This window comes from Hylobates moloch, unplaced genomic scaffold (assembly GCF_009828535.3).
Source record: "Hylobates moloch isolate HMO894 unplaced genomic scaffold, HMol_V3 SCAFFOLD_11, whole genome shotgun sequence".
NCBI lineage: Eukaryota > Metazoa > Chordata > Mammalia > Primates > Hylobatidae > Hylobates > Hylobates moloch.
This window is the reverse complement of record NW_026652286.1, coordinates 17167535-17185971: the sequence shown is the minus strand read 5'-3', so window position 1 is coordinate 17185971 and position 18437 is coordinate 17167535. Positions and strand designations below refer to the sequence as shown.

Below are 18437 nucleotides of genomic sequence, written 5' to 3'. Positions count from 1 at the left end.
ATCCTTCGTCCTGCAGAGGGAAACCAAGGGGAAAAGAGAGGTTAGCTCAGTTGCCCAAGGTCAGTGGCTAAACAAGATTATAACCAGCCCTAACCTGTCCTCCATTTCTGTAAACACTTCCCACAGTGCTGTTGTCTTCCTTTAAATATCAACATTGTCAACGCAGCTTGACAATTTCTGTGTTGAAATTCCACTGACACAGACTAGTTTAAAACTCTCAAGATTTACACAACAATAATTTTAACTGCTAATAGTTCATGGATAAAAGTTGCTAAAATAAAGAGATTATTGTAGAGGAAAAATAAACACAAGTGAAAAGATCTGGATTTAGAACCAACTCTGCCACTATGAAACTGAAAAAATCACTTAACTTCTCTACATCTCTGTGTCATCTGTAAAAATAAGATTATGCTAAATAATATTTAAAATATCTTGCCATTTTAAATAACATGATTAAGTACCTACTAAAACAGCACAAAATATAAATGCTCCAACATCCAATGCTGCCAAGACCATGGTAAAACTGGTACCTATATATTCATTCACTGCTAGTGAAACACACAGCTACAGTGCCCTTGGAAAGCAAGATGCCAACATGTAGCAAAAACCATAAAGAATTTCATATCCTTTGACTTAGCAAATTAAGTATAGTATTTTTCCCTAAGAAATAAATCAATAGAAACAAAATGACATACACAAACAAGAATGCACATTTCAGTGCTAGCTACCAGAGGAAAAATTATTATCAATTTAAATGCTCATTTTTAGAGAGATGTCTTATTAAAGAAAGGCATAGCCAACCATAAGATTGCCATGCTGCTATTAAAAAGAATAAATATGAAAATTATGCAAAAACATTTTAAATCTTACCAATAAATACTATTAAATGAAAACAGCCAAAAGTCAAAGAGCAGATATGTACTCAGATGTCAACCATATAAAATACCATATAAAATGTGAATAGATGAGCAAAGTCACATGAAAAACCAAAATAATCATGTTATTAGTTAAGTTTACTGCTTACAATTCTAAAATATTGTCTTTCCATTAACACATATGTCTTATCATTTAATCAAAAACTTAAAAATTTTTCAAACCATGCTTTAGTTTGATGGAAAACAAAATTGTAAAGTTTTTGCCTAAATCTCCCGAGTTATTTTTGTTGGCTGACATATTATTGACGATGTTATGCTCCCAGAGTGATGTCTGCTCTTTACTATATAATTCTTTCGTCTTTAGAGATTCCAAAACCTCAGAAGATTTGCACTTCTTTCCCTCCGCTAAGAGGAACCAGGATCCAATATTTTGCAGTAACTGACCGGTGGGTGCCTCCATAACACCCGGAAAATTGCTATTATCCTTTTTACAGGACACAGGGCAATTTCACATCCCAAGTTTTTACTTTACAGTAATATGTCTCATGTTTTCAGGGGTCTTAGAATACCCTCCAGCTCACTTAGGAAATCTGCTCCCAAGCAGCACTGTGCTATAGGAACTTTGTTTCATATAAGGACTTTTATATCCCCCTTCATTTCTTAGAAATGTTCTCTTACTAGTAGGTCATTTGTATATCTTTGCTTATAATATCTGGGGAAAAAAAAGATTGCAGAGCCAATGAATTAAAAATATGATTCTAGGTCTCCTGTGTGCCAATGAATGCCCTCATTAAAGCAGAATGAGTGAGATGAGATCGGTTTCAAAGCTTTCCATCCCTTTGCCCCAGAGCGGCCAAGGCCAGGCACTGAAAGGATGCACAGTAAAATTAAATATCTAAAAATTCATCTTTAATTAACAGAATTGGATTAAAGCTAGACACCACCGCATATCATACGAGAAATGGCTGAGCTGGCTTCCAAGTGCTCTAATTCAATTAGGACGCAGTGAGTGACACTCGGACGGGAAAGGTTAATTGGGGCCGCCAGAACGCAATCATTCCTTACCTAACCAGTCATTAAACTTCTTAACCTCTGAGGGCAGTCCCAGCTCGGTGAAATCGCCTGTGTGGAGAAGGATGTCCCCATAAGGCATCTGGATACCATCTGTTCTGGAGTGTGTGTCTGAGATGCAGACAAACCGCGTGTGGCCCGCTGGTTTTGGAGTGTCATATGGGATGGGGTCGACCCTAAAGTAGACATAACAGATCCCATAACAGTTAAACATATTAGAACCCTTGAAATTGTCATCGCACATACATATTTATTATTATTCGTAAATGCACCCAGACAAACTGATGCAAAGGCAGAAGGGCCCATTGTAATTAAGGACACTTCTGGGTGTAAAGGAGACAGCATCACCCATCTACAAACCCACTGGACAAATTCAAAAAGACTTACTTACCTGGTAGGAAAATTAAAAGGAAAGAATATCTTACATATAGATTTGAAATAACCCAGGAAACTGATAGAGTGATTAATGGTGAAGTTTAGGGATATTGAATCTCAACTGGGGAAGCAAAATTATGCTATTTCTCTCTCATCATGCTCCAATTGATCCCACTACTCATTAGGAAATGGATAACTAATTTATTCCTTCTTAAACATGCATAACTTAAGCAATGAACTAATTTACAGAGAGCAGTCTGCACATGCTCTGCCAACTGAGATGTGGAGAGATAGCACTTATATTTAATTTCCTTTCTACAACCATTCAACACCTGTATCTTCTGGTTTTTGCTATTCACAAATCAAACTGTAGGGAGAGAAGGTGATGCCAAAATAACAGGGCTTTAAAAAATAAAAACAAAAAAAAGACACTGGATGTTAAAAGAACTTTGTCAAACTCGTTTTTACTGCGATGAATTATCTGCAGTCCCAGTTACACCTGAGGTTACCAGGAATGCTCAAATGCCTTGGGCAAAGATTCTATTCAGTACAAATATTAAGCCTTTTAATGGGATGTATATATCTACATACACATTAATCTATGTATAGTTTTAGAGACCTAAGCACTGTGAAATTACACCAGGGCATAAGAATCAAAAGGCAAAATGATCAACCCAAAGCAAAGAAAATGAAACAGAACATTCTCCTTTAATTGAGTGTAACAAAGTGTACTAAATAAACTTGGTAAAGGAATGCAAATCTGACTCTTCAAGCATACAGTTTTAATTATTTAAGGGGTTTGTCGCAGAGTTAAGGATGCTTTAACTATATTAACTCTACACTGACAGCTTCCTTTAATTTCTCTGTAGGAATGTACACTTATTTTTGGATTATAGGTGAAAAGAAGCAGTTATAAATGCAAAGAGAAGATCACAAGAGAAGCAAATATGCAGTGCAGAGATTAGAGTGTGAAACATTAAATAAGGAACAATATTTCATATCCCAGCCCCAACCTTTGATAGTTAACATGCAGCAGAGAACACACTGAAAGCTCCACACAAGACTCCCTAAACATACTGCCTCTACGGGCTTTGTTTAATTTGTTTTCTCTTTTCCTTTATTTATTTTTTTAAAGAAACAATCTGTTTTAACACTGACAATTTCAGTGAGGGAAATAGAAGAGACCAGTGTGCAACCTGGATAGTCCCACATTTCTTCAATGACTAATCTTTTCATTTCCTCTTATCCATGTCAGAGAAGGAAAGTAAGAGGGGCAAGAAGGAAGGGCGGAAAGGAGGAGAGTAGGAAGGAAGGAACTGTGAACTGGTTATCACAGTGGGTCTAATTGGAAGCCCAAAAAGAAAGTTTAACTTCTGCAAAAAATTAATGGATTTTTCCTGTTAGAAAGGTTAGAAATTAATATGCTGTTACCACATAGAAAATTCACTAATCCACTGTGATCTCATTAGTAACCTAGAAACCCTCCTCATTGTAGCCAGTGTTGCTTTTTTAGACGTAAAAATGTTTGATGTCTTCCTTTCCATCACTGAGACTTGGTTACACTCAGTCTCGGTGCTTACAATCTTAGCAACGTTTCCTGTCTGCGAAAAGTTTCCCAGAGAATGGATGACTGTTCCCTGCTGGGGCTGACTGTGTCACTCTCTAAAAGTGATAAGTAATATCCCTATACCAATAGTTAAATGCTCACTAGAATAGGACTGTTTGCATGTATACTTAATGCACCAACATTTGAATGAAAATTTAATAAATCAGCCACTACATCTCTAAATATATGAATAAGTGTAATATCTACCTATTCTAGTGTTTGTTTTCTAGCTTTCATTGTAATACTAATATATAGACACAGTTCCATTTCTCCTTTTCTGTAACTCAGCTAAGCTACAGACCCAGCTACTGCATCAAAATCCTTTGGGAGGCCATCTCAGCTTATCAGAGAGAAATCATTGTCATTATTTTGAATTAGACTGAAAGTAGCACAGATGTAAACCTCTTGTTGTAAACAAGTCCCTGTTTTATGAATCTACCCACTTTAAGGTAGCCAATCATCACATGGTACATAATTGTTTCCTCATCTTGACTTCATACTGGGCAATAAATTTTCTGACATTATGGGGAATACTAGGCAATTTCTGAATCACTTCAACCTCTTTCTCCACCTCCCACCTCCTTCAGAGAAACATTTAAATATCAAAGTCCAAGGAACAGCAGAGTAGAGGGGACAGTAAAAATGGGAAAAGTGTTTCTTCTCAGCTTTGAGCTGAAAAAGTAAGTGTGTTTTCTCAGCTTTGAGTCCAAAGTAGACAGCAAGACAAGCAAAGAAGGCTCGCACATCTACACCACCACCATGATGCCATCAAAGAGAAACAATCTGTAGACATTGTGCATTAGGGAGAATGCACAGAAGATTGATTCGAGGCAGGGATGGGGGAAGTGAGGCATATACAGATGCAGACTTTATATAGATATCCTGACCCAGAGGCACTGAGAATCTTTGTTATCCATAGGACTAAGTACAAAGCAAGAGATGGTTTCAGAAGACAAGGCAGTGCAACATGCCAAAGCCACTCTGTGACATGGTACGACAAATATCACCTGGAGCTCATAGGAAGAAGACATTTCCACCCACAGGCATTCAGAGTTGAAAATAAGACCTCTAGGAGAGTGGGCAAATTCCAGTGGAGATAATTAAAACTGAGACCACCCTCAGGAAACTACTCCTCCCAAATTGGGCATTTGATAAACACCTCGAAAAGTCAAGACAGCCAACATTTTCACTATAAAAGTACATCTAAGGGAGACCCCGACTGCTATTGGAAGATCCTATCTGTTCACGTTGTGTGAAGGCCCTCACACTATATTTTCATCCTTAGTTTACAACTTTACCACTTACTGTTTATGCTGCTGAGTTCTCAAATGACCTAACATTTCCCCTAAGGCATCATGTCAAATATCCTAGCAAGTGAGTATCTTACCAAGGCAATCTAAACCCCAGAGCCAGATTCAAATATTAGAGTGATATTTGCACATATGTTTGAGTACACCTGGAGGACAACAAGGTGACATGGGAAGACGAGAAAAAAACACAGCAGCATAAAATCCCAGAGCAGGACTAAACTTTATGGGGCGTCTGGTTCAATGTTTTACATGACGTCTGAATCTCCTCTATCCCTTCCCTCTAGATGACATAATGTTTTATGTTTGTTTGGTTTGTTGGTTGTTTTTTCTGTGTTGTTTGTTTGTTTGAGACAGGATCTTGCTCTATCACCCAGGCTGGTGTGCAGTGGTGCAATCATAGCCTACTGCAGCCTCGAACTCCCAGGCTCAAGCAATCCTCCCACTGCAGCTTCCAGAGTAGCTGGGATTATGGGCACAGGTAACCACACCCAGCTTATTTTTCTTGTTATTAGCAGTAGTACAGATGAGGTCTTGTTATGTTTCCTGAGCTAGTCTTGAACTCCCGGGCTCAAGTAATCTTCCCACCTCAGCCTCCCAAAGTGCTGAGATTATAGGCGTGAGCCACCCCAACCTGGCCTCAATTTTCATTCTGAGGTTTCCAGAGAAGGAGAACTCCTTCCTCCCCCTGTGCAACCCATCCTAGTTTTTCATAGCTTTACTTGTTAGAAAGTTTCTGTTTCAGATTCTGTACCTCTGAGAAAGCTGAGCATGGTCCAAAGACTTTGGCCTGGAACCTGAAGACTGAGTAACAATTTTAGCTCAGTCATTGGCTTTGGGCAACTTCCTTGATTTCTTTAAGCTTCACTTTTTCTCATCTGTAAAATGGGAATAATAATGCCTAATTTTCTATGTTGCTATGAGGATGCAAACTATCAAGTACAGCATCTGACACACAACAAATGCTCCAAAAATAGAGCAGCAGAGTAGCGTAAGGGTGAAGGATGTTTGGCTGCAGAGCCAGACTGCCTGGCTCTGAAATCCACTCCACAACTTATTAACATGCAACACCAAGCAAGTGGCTTAACCCTTGTGCCTTGGTTCCCTCATCAGTAAAACAGATATAAATATAGTACCTATCTCCTAAGATTGTTATGAGAATAAAAAATGATAAGGTACTCAAAGCATTTAGAAGTGTCTGACATGAAGTAGATACCCAATAAATGTTAGTATTTTTTTCTTTACTAGTAACTAATAGTATTTTTACTACTATTAGTAGTAGTATCATTTAACTTCCCTGACCTCCATCTCTTTTTCTGTTGTAGGGAGATTATAACATCTACCACTCACTCAGGGACTTTGTGAGAATTAAAAGAAATCACATACACAACACCCAGCATATACTGGGAGCAGAATCCATGGTCTTTAATATATTTGTTTCCTGCCTGTCCCTCCTTCTTAATCCTAGTTCTGCACTCTGAAGTAACAGGAAAATAAGAACCCAGTCCCTTTTCCATTGGACAGTTCTTCTATTTGAAAACAATCTATTATAATCCCCTGAAATCATCTCCACTCTAGTTGAGTACCTACAGTTTCTTCCATTTTTTCCTTGTGTGATAGGATGTCTAGACATGCGCTCAGAAGGTGATTTCCTCCCACATACAATTTCATTGGGGAGAATCCCTCCCTTTGTAGTGTCAGAATTCCTGGTCTGTGTGAATTCATGGACCAATGAGCTGTTCATCAAAGACAGATGCTAGCCCAGGCCATGGGGAGGTGGCACTGCTGAACAAATTGGCAGATTTTTCTAGAGAAGGCCTGAGCTATCATCTTAAACCATTTTCCAGTGAACTTTCCAAGTTTTGTGCCAAACCTCAAATCTTGTTCTTGAAGCTTGATCATCAAATGCTTACATATCTCACTGCATATTCAAACAAATAAACCATTCTTGTTTATTCAGTCTTGACATATTAGGGTATTTTTACTCACAAAAAAATACGATAATATTATGGCTTCCATTCTGATTCCTCTTCCGGCCATATTTATTATTGTTTTTCCAATAACAAATGAACACAGTATTGCAAACCTCACTGGTAGATCTTCAGAAAAGCTGTCATGTGGTTTGTTGTGACATGGATTTCTTCTTTAGACCATGTGTGCAGTATAACCTTTGTGTATACAATCAACCTATAACTCAGTGAGAGAATAGAACTGTATCCTTAACAAAGTATTTTAAAGGGATTTCAATGCGTTTGGCAACCCCCATTCCACTTTAAAACCCTGAGGCTGTGCTTATGGATTCCACTGATTTATTTTTATTTTTATTTATTTATTTACTTTTTTAGACAGCCTAAACTCAAGTACAGTGGCATAATCTCACCTCACTGCAACCTCTGCCTCCTGGGTTCAAGCAATTCTCCTGCCTCAGCCTCTCAAGTAACTAGGACTACAGGCATGTGCCACCACGCCTGGCTAATTTTGATATTTTTATAGAGACAAGGTTTCACCATGTTGGCCAGGGTGGTCTCAAACTCCTGACCTCAGGTGATCCAGCCTTGGCTTCCCAAAGTGTTAGGATTATAGGAGTGAGCCACGGTGCCCGGCCCACTGACTTTATCTCTAAAAAGTTTCCAATGTGATATCAAGGCTTTCCTTTTTACCCAGATAATTTAGATAGCATGAATGCTAAACTTATATTTGTGACATTCTATCATCCAACCTGGACATACTGTTTGATAAAGACAGGTAAAACCTGCCAGCACAACAATGAACAAATAAATAACAGGTTTAAGTTACCAGAATTACAGAATTTTTATGTTTAAAGGATCTTAGAGATGATCTGATCCTGTGTTCCACTTCTTTGAGGATCATCTTCATTCCCTTTGCCTTACTCACTTGTACTAGTCCTTAATTTTTGTTAGATGCTTAATAGTTTTTACACAAATATTTTTTAGTTTTGCCCTGAAAAACAGCATCTTTGAAGTCATCAAATATGATGGTTTTACTTTTCTACTACACATTAAAATAAGCATGAGCCAGGTTCGGTGGCTCATGTCTGTAATCCCAGCACTTTGGGAGGCTGAGATGGGTGGATTGCTTGAGCTCAGGAGTTCGAAATCAGCCTGGGCAACATGGCGAGACCCCATCTCTACCAAAAATACAAAAAAAAAAAAATAGCCAGGCATGGTGGTACATGCCTGTAGTTCCAGCTACTCAGAAGGCTGAGGTAAGAGGATCACTTGAGCCCAGGAGGTCAAGGCTGCAGCGAGCTGAGATTGCGCCATGGCACTCCAGCCTGGGTAACAGAGCAAGACCATCTTAAAAAAATAAAAATAAAAATAAAATGAACATGTAAGTGTTCAATTTTTGTTTAAGGTATGTCTTCTCTAAAGTGTCTTGCTTACTAATACTAATGATACATAGTCCATGCTTTGGAAAACACTGATCTGGTTTAAATTGACTCATTTTACCATGAAGAATCTGAGCCATAAGTAGAACTCATATTTTCTAACTTTCAATTCACTTATCTTTCCGCACACTTAATTTTGCAAGCTACACTATACCTGCACATGGAGAATAAAAATAATTTTAAAAATGACAAAATACTGGCAAATCAGTCACCTAACTCTGGCAACCATTAACATCTAGAGAGACAGTCCAAAATTATTGGAATTAGTTGTCAAAAATATCCAAGTTTCAGTGCTCTCTATCCAGTCATGGATAATTTACATGAGAAGTGAAGTAATGACTTCTCCTAAACTAAATAAGTCTAACTAAGTTTACCAAAAATAAAAAAAAAAGTCTCCTAAATGAAAAAAAAATGCATATTACAGGGAGTGAACAATACAGAAGTTTGATTTTTAAAATGCTGATAAAGATATAAAGGTTCCTCATTCTCAAGGATCTCACCTCACATGTACATATGGATTTTGCTTCCACATACAGGTCTCTTCAGAGGGACTAGTTCAGTTGACTGATGAGTCTCATTAGAAAGAGCCCTGGCTGTGGAATCCAGTGGCTTTTGTGCTCTTACTACATGTATCATCAATCAGCTGTGTGACCCTGGGCAAGTCACTTCCCCTCTTCTAGCCTCTGTCCCTCGAGTGTGAAAAGAGGGGCAAGACCAAATGACCCCAAAGTTCCATGATTAGCCACACAGTTTGTACACCACTATTTACCGATGAAAGACCAGAAACAATTCAGGTTCTGAAGTCACTTCAAACCTGTTCTTTCTCTTTGCACTATTTTATTTTATACTTTCCCAGACAATGCAAAGATAAATGCCATCCAGATCCATCCACATATAATCAGAATTAGCAAGACTTTACATAAAGAGAAGTGAAACTGCAATTTACGACTGTAGACTGAGCTTCTAGGTATATCTACTCCAAAAGAGAACAAAGAAGCCAGAATTCCAGTTATAACAACAAAACAGAAACGACAGGATATGTGATTGGACTAAGGCATTCCAGAAATGGCGTTGTTCTTTTTTTTTTTTTTTTTTTTTTTTAAAAGGGGAGCTGGTAAAATTCTTAGTTTAGCCGTCATGCCCCAGAACAGTAATGGTGCTGAAACACAGTAAGCAGAACAGAACCAGATGTATAAATATATTCACATTTGTACCACAGGCACTGCTTTTCTTTAACTGCTGAACTGCTGTATCAACACTGTTCTATTACCAACTAATTATAGCTAACAAAGCCCACTGCACGGAGTGTCTCTCCTCTATTTTTTCCTCTTACAAAAGTACAGTGCCGACATTCAATGAATGTTAAGTGGTAACAATTTAATTCTTTGAGCACTGCATGCAATATGAATTCATGGTCCTTCTCCTAGTGCCATCTGAGGTGTTTTTATGTGCATCAGGCTAACTACCGTGTCAGCCACTGAAACCTCTCAGATGACATATCGCTGGGTCATAAATATCCCACTGGAGATGTATTGTCCAGGGTTAAACGTTTCCCTCCCTTCTAACATGGCAATCACGTTAATCAGCTTAAAACTCTGGGTAATGGCCTTGCGTTTGAGAAAAAAAGGCATGTGATACTGTACTGAGTGCCCATTATTCCACACAGTATGTTGGTCTGTCAGTTGGTCAGGCAGTAGGTCAATAACCATGTCTTAAGCACCTACCTGTGTACTAGGTACCCTGGTATGTATAAGGAAGACAAAGAAGCAATAAAGATGGTTCCCTCAAAGATTCTGCTAATTTACTATTCAACAAATGCTTACGAACATGCCTGGTAGCGGCTCTGTCATCTAGTCATTTCACAAGCATTTACTGAGCACCTTTTACGGGCCACAGACTGTGCTAGTTGCTGGAGAGACAGCTACCACCCAGTCTGAGATGGTCCATGTAATATGTAAATAGGTGATTTATGAAATAATGCACAAAGTGATATAATTAAGAATGTTTGAGGTGCTCTGGAGTAAAGGAAAAAATATCCAGTACTGCCTATGGGCTAGGAAGGACAGGTAACATTGCAGTGGGCACAGAACACAAGGTAGTATGTCGATTTCAAATGCAGGAGACAAAGGGTTGGCACTATTAGGAGCTCAGAGAAAAGACGTATGAGAGCGGCCTGAAGCTGGGACCTCACTTGGAATTAAAATAAGCACAAGACTTGGAAACTCAGGAAGAAGGGCATCTAGAGAACTATTAAGAGTGGTGTGAAAGCACTTAGCATGTTCAGGGACTTGTGAGTAAACAAGCATGGCAGAAGCAGAGTCACTATGATGGTGAGCAGAAGAAGATTTGAAAGGCCAATGGGATTAGGGTCTGAACCTCAGGGAGCCAGACTATGGGGCTTGAACCTGGAGGGCATGGAAAACATCTTTCTCCCTCTACCCAGTAAGAGGAACAGAGGGCCACAGGGAAAGCTGAATTTTAGGAAAAGTGGGGTTGCTCCCTACAGGATGGGAGGTGGGGGGATTCTTGAGGAAAGGTTGGTTTGTAATTTATTGCTAAGAATCTAGGCATATAGTGACAAAACCAAATCCATTTGAGAAGAAAATACAAAGGAGAAAATGTGAAGGCAACAGGAAATTGATGGTTATCGTAAACAGAAACCATCATGATAATCACATAAATGTCTACTGTAAGGGAGAAGTGGAGAAGTAGTCAAAAATGAACTACAACATCCTACACCGAGTCTCCTGTAGCTCTATCTTATAGCCATCTATACCACTGATCAGGACACGAACGTCATTTTTTGACTGAATAGAGTAATAGTGATGACGACGATGATGAGTAATGGCAGCAGTTTTCATTTAGAAGCCAGTCACTGTGCAGGGCACTTTACAGGGATCATTCTCATTTAACCCTTACAGCGATAGGCCTTTTTCCCATTTGGCACACAAAGACACTGAGACTCAGATTAAGCAATAGGGCAAAGGTACAAGGATAGGCGGTGGCTCTGCCCCAGTATGACTGCTCAATGTCTGCTTTACTCCAGCTTCTACAATCTCTTCTTACACAAAACAGCACACAGAGATCTAAGAGCAGATTCTGTTCTAAAACGGGACACATAGTTTTAGGCATGACTGATTTTTTTTTTTTTTTTTTTTTTTAGACAGAGTCTCCCTCTTGTCGCCCAGGCTAGAGTGCAGTGGCACGATCTCGGCTCACTGCAACCTCCACCTCCCAGGTTCAAGCTATTCTCTTGCCTCAGCCTCCCGAGTAGCTGGGACTACCACCACGCCATGTTGGCCAGGCTGGTCTCGAACTCCTGACCTCCAGTTATCTGCCTGCCTTGGCCTCCCAAAGTGCTGGGATTACAGGCATGAGCCACCGTGCCCGGCCACAACTGATTCTTAAAAAGTAAGTTTATCAATTCTACTCAAAGTTTGGAAAAAACAATAGAGACATGCCTAAAACTATTATTTTAAAATCATAGTTTTAAAATCAATCATTACAACATCATGAACAAAATGTGGATTATTTCCAAACACTGCCCAGCCTCAAACATGTCTTCACCTAGCTCACTCCAGTAGAAAGAACATTAAGAGCCATCAAACACACGAACTTGTTTTTTTAATGTTGTAGGGGAGAGGGTTGGGAGTGGGGTTTACAAACAGCATTAACTGACCCTACCTGACTCTACAAGATTTCTTTTGTATTAAAATTCAGCCCAAATTGAGAACAAATTCTGTCTTTCCTTCCTTTCCAACTCATCAAAGCCCAGTTCCCCAAAGCTTAATGTCCCACAAGTAGTTGTTAATGGGCTTCATTGTTTAGTTAATTGTGCTTATCAGAAGTGCAGGTAACTTCATATTTGCATGGCCAATGGGCCTTCTTTAAAGTGTGTGGCCATTTTAGTTGGCTTTTAATGGTCTGCATTGTTTTTTCCCAACTTTGAGTTGAACTGATAAACTTACTTCCTAAGAACCATCCAAGCCTAAAACAAAAAGACCATTTTTTTTAACTACATAGGGGACATCATTTATGTGAGTTTGAAGACAAATGCTTATTTGTAAGACAACATGATGTCAACAGTTAACCACCTTTCAAAATTAATCCAATACAGTAATTATTAGACTTAATATTTGTTTCCCTGGAGGTGGTTTTGTAACAATAAAGAAGTATTTTACCCTACCTCTTTATGCCTTGCAGAAATGGCTGGTTCATTTTTTTAGCCACAAAAATCACATAGTTCCCACTCAACCAAAGAACTCATGAAAGACTACTTTCTTCCCTCTCTGGAAATGCATACTTACTACCTTGGCAGAGTATTTCATAGTTTCCTTATGATTTTCACAGGGTTGGTATATCCAAGTTGTAGACGTGATAGGTTGACTTGCCCAAGATTGCCCAGCTATAGTACGTGGTTGAGAAGAGAATCAAATCTAGGTCTGACTGCAATTCCAGTGTTAAGTAACTTCAAACACTAACAAAGAGAACTACCATCTACTGTGTTGTGCTACAACTGGAGTGGCATGTCCAGAACTCGTTCAACAGGAAAAAGTTTGTTCACTCCTGATTTAGTCACTCAACAAACATTTACTAAGCAACAACTGTATGTTAGAGCTCTGATAGCAGCTTTATTACTACTAACAATCACGCCTAATATTTAGCAGTATTTACTATGTGCCAGGGGCTTTTTCTAAATTATTACCTTTAATCTTCTCAAAATCTCCGTGTGATGTTTGTGTATGGGTATGTGTGTGTGATTTTCTGAATTCTCCAAACTTCGCTTAAGGTCAAACATTAAGCTTGGAAGTTAGAATCTGGATCCTGGCCTATCTACACCATAAGGCTATGTTCTTTGTATTGTATAACTTTGTAACTTATAGATAACGAAAAGCAATGCAAATACTTTTTGTCTACAGATGCAAATAAATTATGTCCAGTGGAGATTCAATCGACTTCCCCTCCACTTTTGATCCATTTGCAAATTAATTTCAGCATTTTTTTATTCCATATAAATTCATGGTTCTACAAATCTGTTACAACAACTTTCTTGGTTCCCTCATTCATTAACAACGAAGTAAACTTTCTGACAGGTGTTCGTATATCTGTATATGAGTCAATTTTTAAAAACTTATTCTTTTGCAGAGGTTACCAAGATGCCATTTTTACCATCTTGAACCTCACATTTTCATTTGGGAGGGCATACATACCAAACTGTAATCAGTGTGGCCACAAATTATATATACCTATGTACATACTGGGGAGGGAGAGCGGAGAAAGAATAAAGTGATTAAGAGGTCACTTCAGCAAACAGTGAGGTCACTTACAGAATCCACAAGACCTGGCTTTGGACCATGGCTCTCTCACTGCCTAGGTATGAGACTCTGGACAAGTTTACTAAACCTCTCAAAGCCTCATTTCCCTCATCTATAAACTAGGGATAATAATAGTACTTGCCTCATGAGATTGACTATCAACACAAAAATTAAGTAACTATCTTTTTTTTTTTTTTCTTAAGTGACGGGGTCTCTCTCTCTCCCAGCCTGGAGTGTAGAGGTGCGATCATAGTTCACTGCAGCCTTAAACTCCTGGGTTCCAGGGATTCTCCCACCTCAGTCTCCCAAGTAGCTGGGACTACAGGCATGTGCCACTACACCCGGCTTATTTTTATTTTCTTATTTTTTGTACAGACAGGGACTTGCTATGTTGCCCAGGCTGGTCTCCCAATTCTTGGCCTCAAGTGATTCTCCAGCCTTGGTCTCCCAAAGCACTGGGATTACAGGTGTTAGCCACCATGCCCAGCTTAAGTGACTATTGCTTGTAAAGGGCTCAGTGCATATCAAATGCTCAGTAAGTGTTAGCCATCATTATTGAGATTCTTCTGTGAGAAATATTGATGAAAGAAATTAGTTCTATTTAAAAAGGGGTAGATCTTGACAAAAGAAGGTGCATTTTACCTGGGACTTGAAAGGCTAGGTCACCAAGCAAAGAAGTGGAGTAATGTCATTTGACATAAAAGAAACAGAATTTAAATTAAAGAGAGAGAGAGAGAGTCATGAAAGGGTCAACAAAGGTGAGTCATAGTGCCACATTTACAAAGAAGGTAATTCCCAGGGGGACACTGCGTTTGTCAGGTGACCTGAATTTTTCTAAATTTGTTAAAGCTTGTACCTCTCTACTTCACAGTTGTATAAAGATTACTAAAGCCAAATAGGAATGCATTATACAAGTACCAATTTACATAAAAATCTAGACACCAAATCATCATGACTACAGTTGTGACTACTCACCAGTTCAAATATCCTTCAGGAATAAGTGGCTATTTTATCTAAACTTTATAAGCAACAAAAAAGTGTGAGTTCAAAGTACAAACCACATTTTATATAGATCGAACTTTATACAACATACTTTAACAGTTAGCTTGCATTCAGTGTGCACACATATGCATCCCTATACACACATGAAAATAACCCACAAAGCCAATTACATCCTTGCTCTTATCCTGGACGTAACTGCTTTCTTTCTGTACCTGGTTATATGTCATTTCTACATTTTATTAGTCTTGTTATGGTTCACATCAAAATTTCCCCTGTTCTATTTCCAATCAATTGCTTTCTTGGGTACTTTGGACAGGAGAATCAACTTCAGATAATTCTCAATTCTGTGTCAACATTTGCTAAAAGTTTACTAGAAACTCTTAATGCACCATGTTTGCATAATCCCATCTGTTTGCTCCTTTTTATTCCTTCATACGCTCAAGTGAATGCTTAATTGTAAAAGGCCCACTATCTATACATATGAGTTCTACAAAGTTGCCTACTGCAGAGACTTGCAGGTCTCCTATAACTCAGGAATATCAACTGTCTCTGTTAGAGCAATGATGGATAACATGGAAAAGATTTAACTTTCAATTTTGGGCAGGAAGATTACTTCCTCAAAAAGCCTTCTCCTAAAAACAAAAACAAAAACCTCACAGGTACTCCCTGTGCCCTACTATTAGAGCTCATCCCAGCTCTAGTCTCTGGAGGTTCTGCCCTGTGATTGTTTCAAGCTCTCTGCCTCATGAAGAGGTGCACACGTGACTGCCACCATCGATAAAGGCTGAAGTGAGTGTACTTAGCTAAAGGGCATTGCAATAATTTTTCTCTTCCACGTGAGAAAGTTAGCCTTGAAAATTCTCTGGCTCACTGCCTGTTTTTAAATCATCTTTTGGGGAGGGGTGGCCAAGGGGGCATGTTAAGTTCAAATCAGCCCCTCTTCCCACTCCCATATCAATTGCTTTTTAAAAATAATAATAAGATAGTAGCACCTATCAAGCCTTCAGATTTGCTTTCAAGACAGTGCTAATGACTCAACATCTTAATGGGCAATGCCCCCCAATGTCCATTATAGGAAAGCAGTCCTCGCTGATAGATTAAATTTGATTAGCGCTGGGGCTGGCGCTGTTCCGTGGAGGCAACGTGATTCCTGTAGGAATTTAGGGTGAATGGTGGCCTGAGAAACAGTCAGTGAAAAGATTTATAATCCCCAACAACAAATCAGCCCCTGGTTCCAAAGAAATCATCGTGTCTTTCCCACCCCTGCTATAGCAAGTCATCTATACTAGGAAACACACTGAGTATCTTGAACCCATTTCAATGAGTGCAGCAGGACTAGAATATAATTTTTCTTTGTTTGCCCTGACTCTTAAATGTTTGCTTCCAGAGCCAAAGCCCGTCAGTACTCCCATTATGGCCCTGCAGAGGGGATGTGAGAATAGTCAGGAATTTTGATGGGAGTTTACCAAAGCAAAACTTCACAGAGCACTGGTGGCAATTTAGGAAGCAGATAATTTTTAAAAGCACTTGGCCTGAAGGGTATGGACAAGTTCACACACACATTTGATGTTTCCACGGCTTGAATGGCTGAAGAAACGAGCTATTTCCATTCTCCTCTCACTCCGGAGTGAAAGAGTAAAACCTCAACCAGGCCTGTCCGGGACACTTTACTAACCAGAAAGCACAGCCTGGGGAAAAAATGCAGTAAGATCTCCCGCCAGGCCCAATTCAGGCCCCTTCATGATGAGAGGCCAAACATCAGGAAAATTTGGTAGCGGCCATGCTAGGTTTCTGAGTTAAAGTGTTTTCCCACAAGTGATTGAGTATAATTCACTCAACTTGTTCTATGCAAACTGGACTTGTGTTTAAGTCCCAGTTAGGACTTAAACCCAAAGAAAGTTAACTACTTTGCCCCACTGACCTGCCTGCTATTCCCTTCCATCTTTATCATGTATATTGGTAGAATCCTTCATACTTTTTCAAAAAGTTAACTCATACATAATTTCAATTCGTTCTCATCTTATCAGTAAAAAGGACACTGTAATTATTCCCATTGGAGTCTAAGAACCAGAAGGGTTGAGTGACTTGTTCATGGCCAATGTCAGCAGCAGAACTGGATCCACACTCTATACTTCCTAATCCCCAGTAATAAAAATAATCACTACCATCAATGAACACTATTCCCACGTTTATGAATGTTACCTCATCAATTCCTTGTGAGAACCCTATAAGGTAGGTATTGTTAATCCCATTTTACAGATGAGAAATACTGGACTTATGAGGTTACATAATTTCCCCAAGGTCAGAGATGCTATAAATCATGAGGCCTCTGTTATAAGAGGAATAGAATTCCTCAGCTTACCTATAGTCCTTCTCTGTCCAATGCTTTTGTCTATGCAAACTCAATGCTAAGTTGAAAAATTGTAAGTTTTCTCCTGATTTCAAATAAATTCCTTTTAAAATATCTAATAAATTTAAGAAATTCTAGTTTGGTCCACTTTGATACTGTCAAAAAGAAAACACACTACAAACTGAAAAGTGCTGTCTTTCGTCAGGTGTTTTTACTGATCCAAGTATTATTTGCTTCTATCTCTTATTTCGTTTAAAAGAAAAACAGATGGTTTAATATAAATTCCTGCATGAAGTTTTCTAGACTCCCCAGCAAACTTTATGAGCATAGTAAGTTCTAGAGACAAACAGCATGGATTTAAATCCCAAATACACAAACGGACAACCTCTGGAATATGGGCAAGTTACTCAGCCTCATACTTCAGTTTTCTCACGTCTGCGTTAGGGGTAAAAATACTTCATAAGGATGTTATGAAGAAGAAGTAATGAGAATGCACTGAGCATGGTATAAATGACCAGTAACTATTGGAATTGTTTTGTTGTTATTTCTGCCTCTGAAAAATTTCTCAGGATTGACCTAATTTCACTAGGTTGAAGAAACCTGAATATGCTCCTTGATGAAGTGTTCCAAATACAGGTCTCTCATAAACAGATAATAAAGCATCCTACACCTTAACTGGGAAAAAAATCATGTCATCTTATACTTCATAAGTCAACTCCATCTCTTAAAATTATTATTCATCCGGTACCATTAAAACTGTCATCTTCTATAGCACCTCAGTACTCCTGTCAGATAGGTAGGTGTTCTTGAACACAGTGTCCTGTGTTAATCTGGTCAAACAGGAGCCATCTGGGAAGCCAGAATGGCAAGCGACAAACAAATTTCCCCGATCCACAAAGAGGAGTCTCCCCAAAATATAAGAAGTTTTATTTTTACTGTGAAAATGCTTTTTTTACCCTAGTTATATAATATATGCTTACTAAAGTTAGGGATAATTAACGTTAGTAAAATTAAGAATATGTATATAAAAAGCAAAGAAAGATGAACCCATAATTCTGCCTCCCAGAGATAGCTACTAGTAACATTTTGGTATCTTTCCATTTCATCTTTCTGCTATGCATTTTAAA

The 18437-nt window shown here is 38.7% G+C and overlaps 1 protein-coding gene across 3 annotated transcripts in view; it reads right to left on the bottom strand.

The window, feature by feature from the left end:
- MPPED2 (metallophosphoesterase domain containing 2) overlaps positions 1 to 18437 on the bottom strand; it is a 201693-nt gene that overhangs the window by 148802 nt on the left and 34454 nt on the right. For all 3 annotated transcript variants that reach the window (XM_032166360.2, XM_032166361.2, XM_032166362.3), the window contains one exon: positions 1941 to 2122. In XM_032166360.2, coding sequence (XP_032022251.1) covers positions 1941 to 2122 — 182 coding nt within the window. The remainder of the gene's footprint in view (positions 1 to 1940; positions 2123 to 18437) is intronic.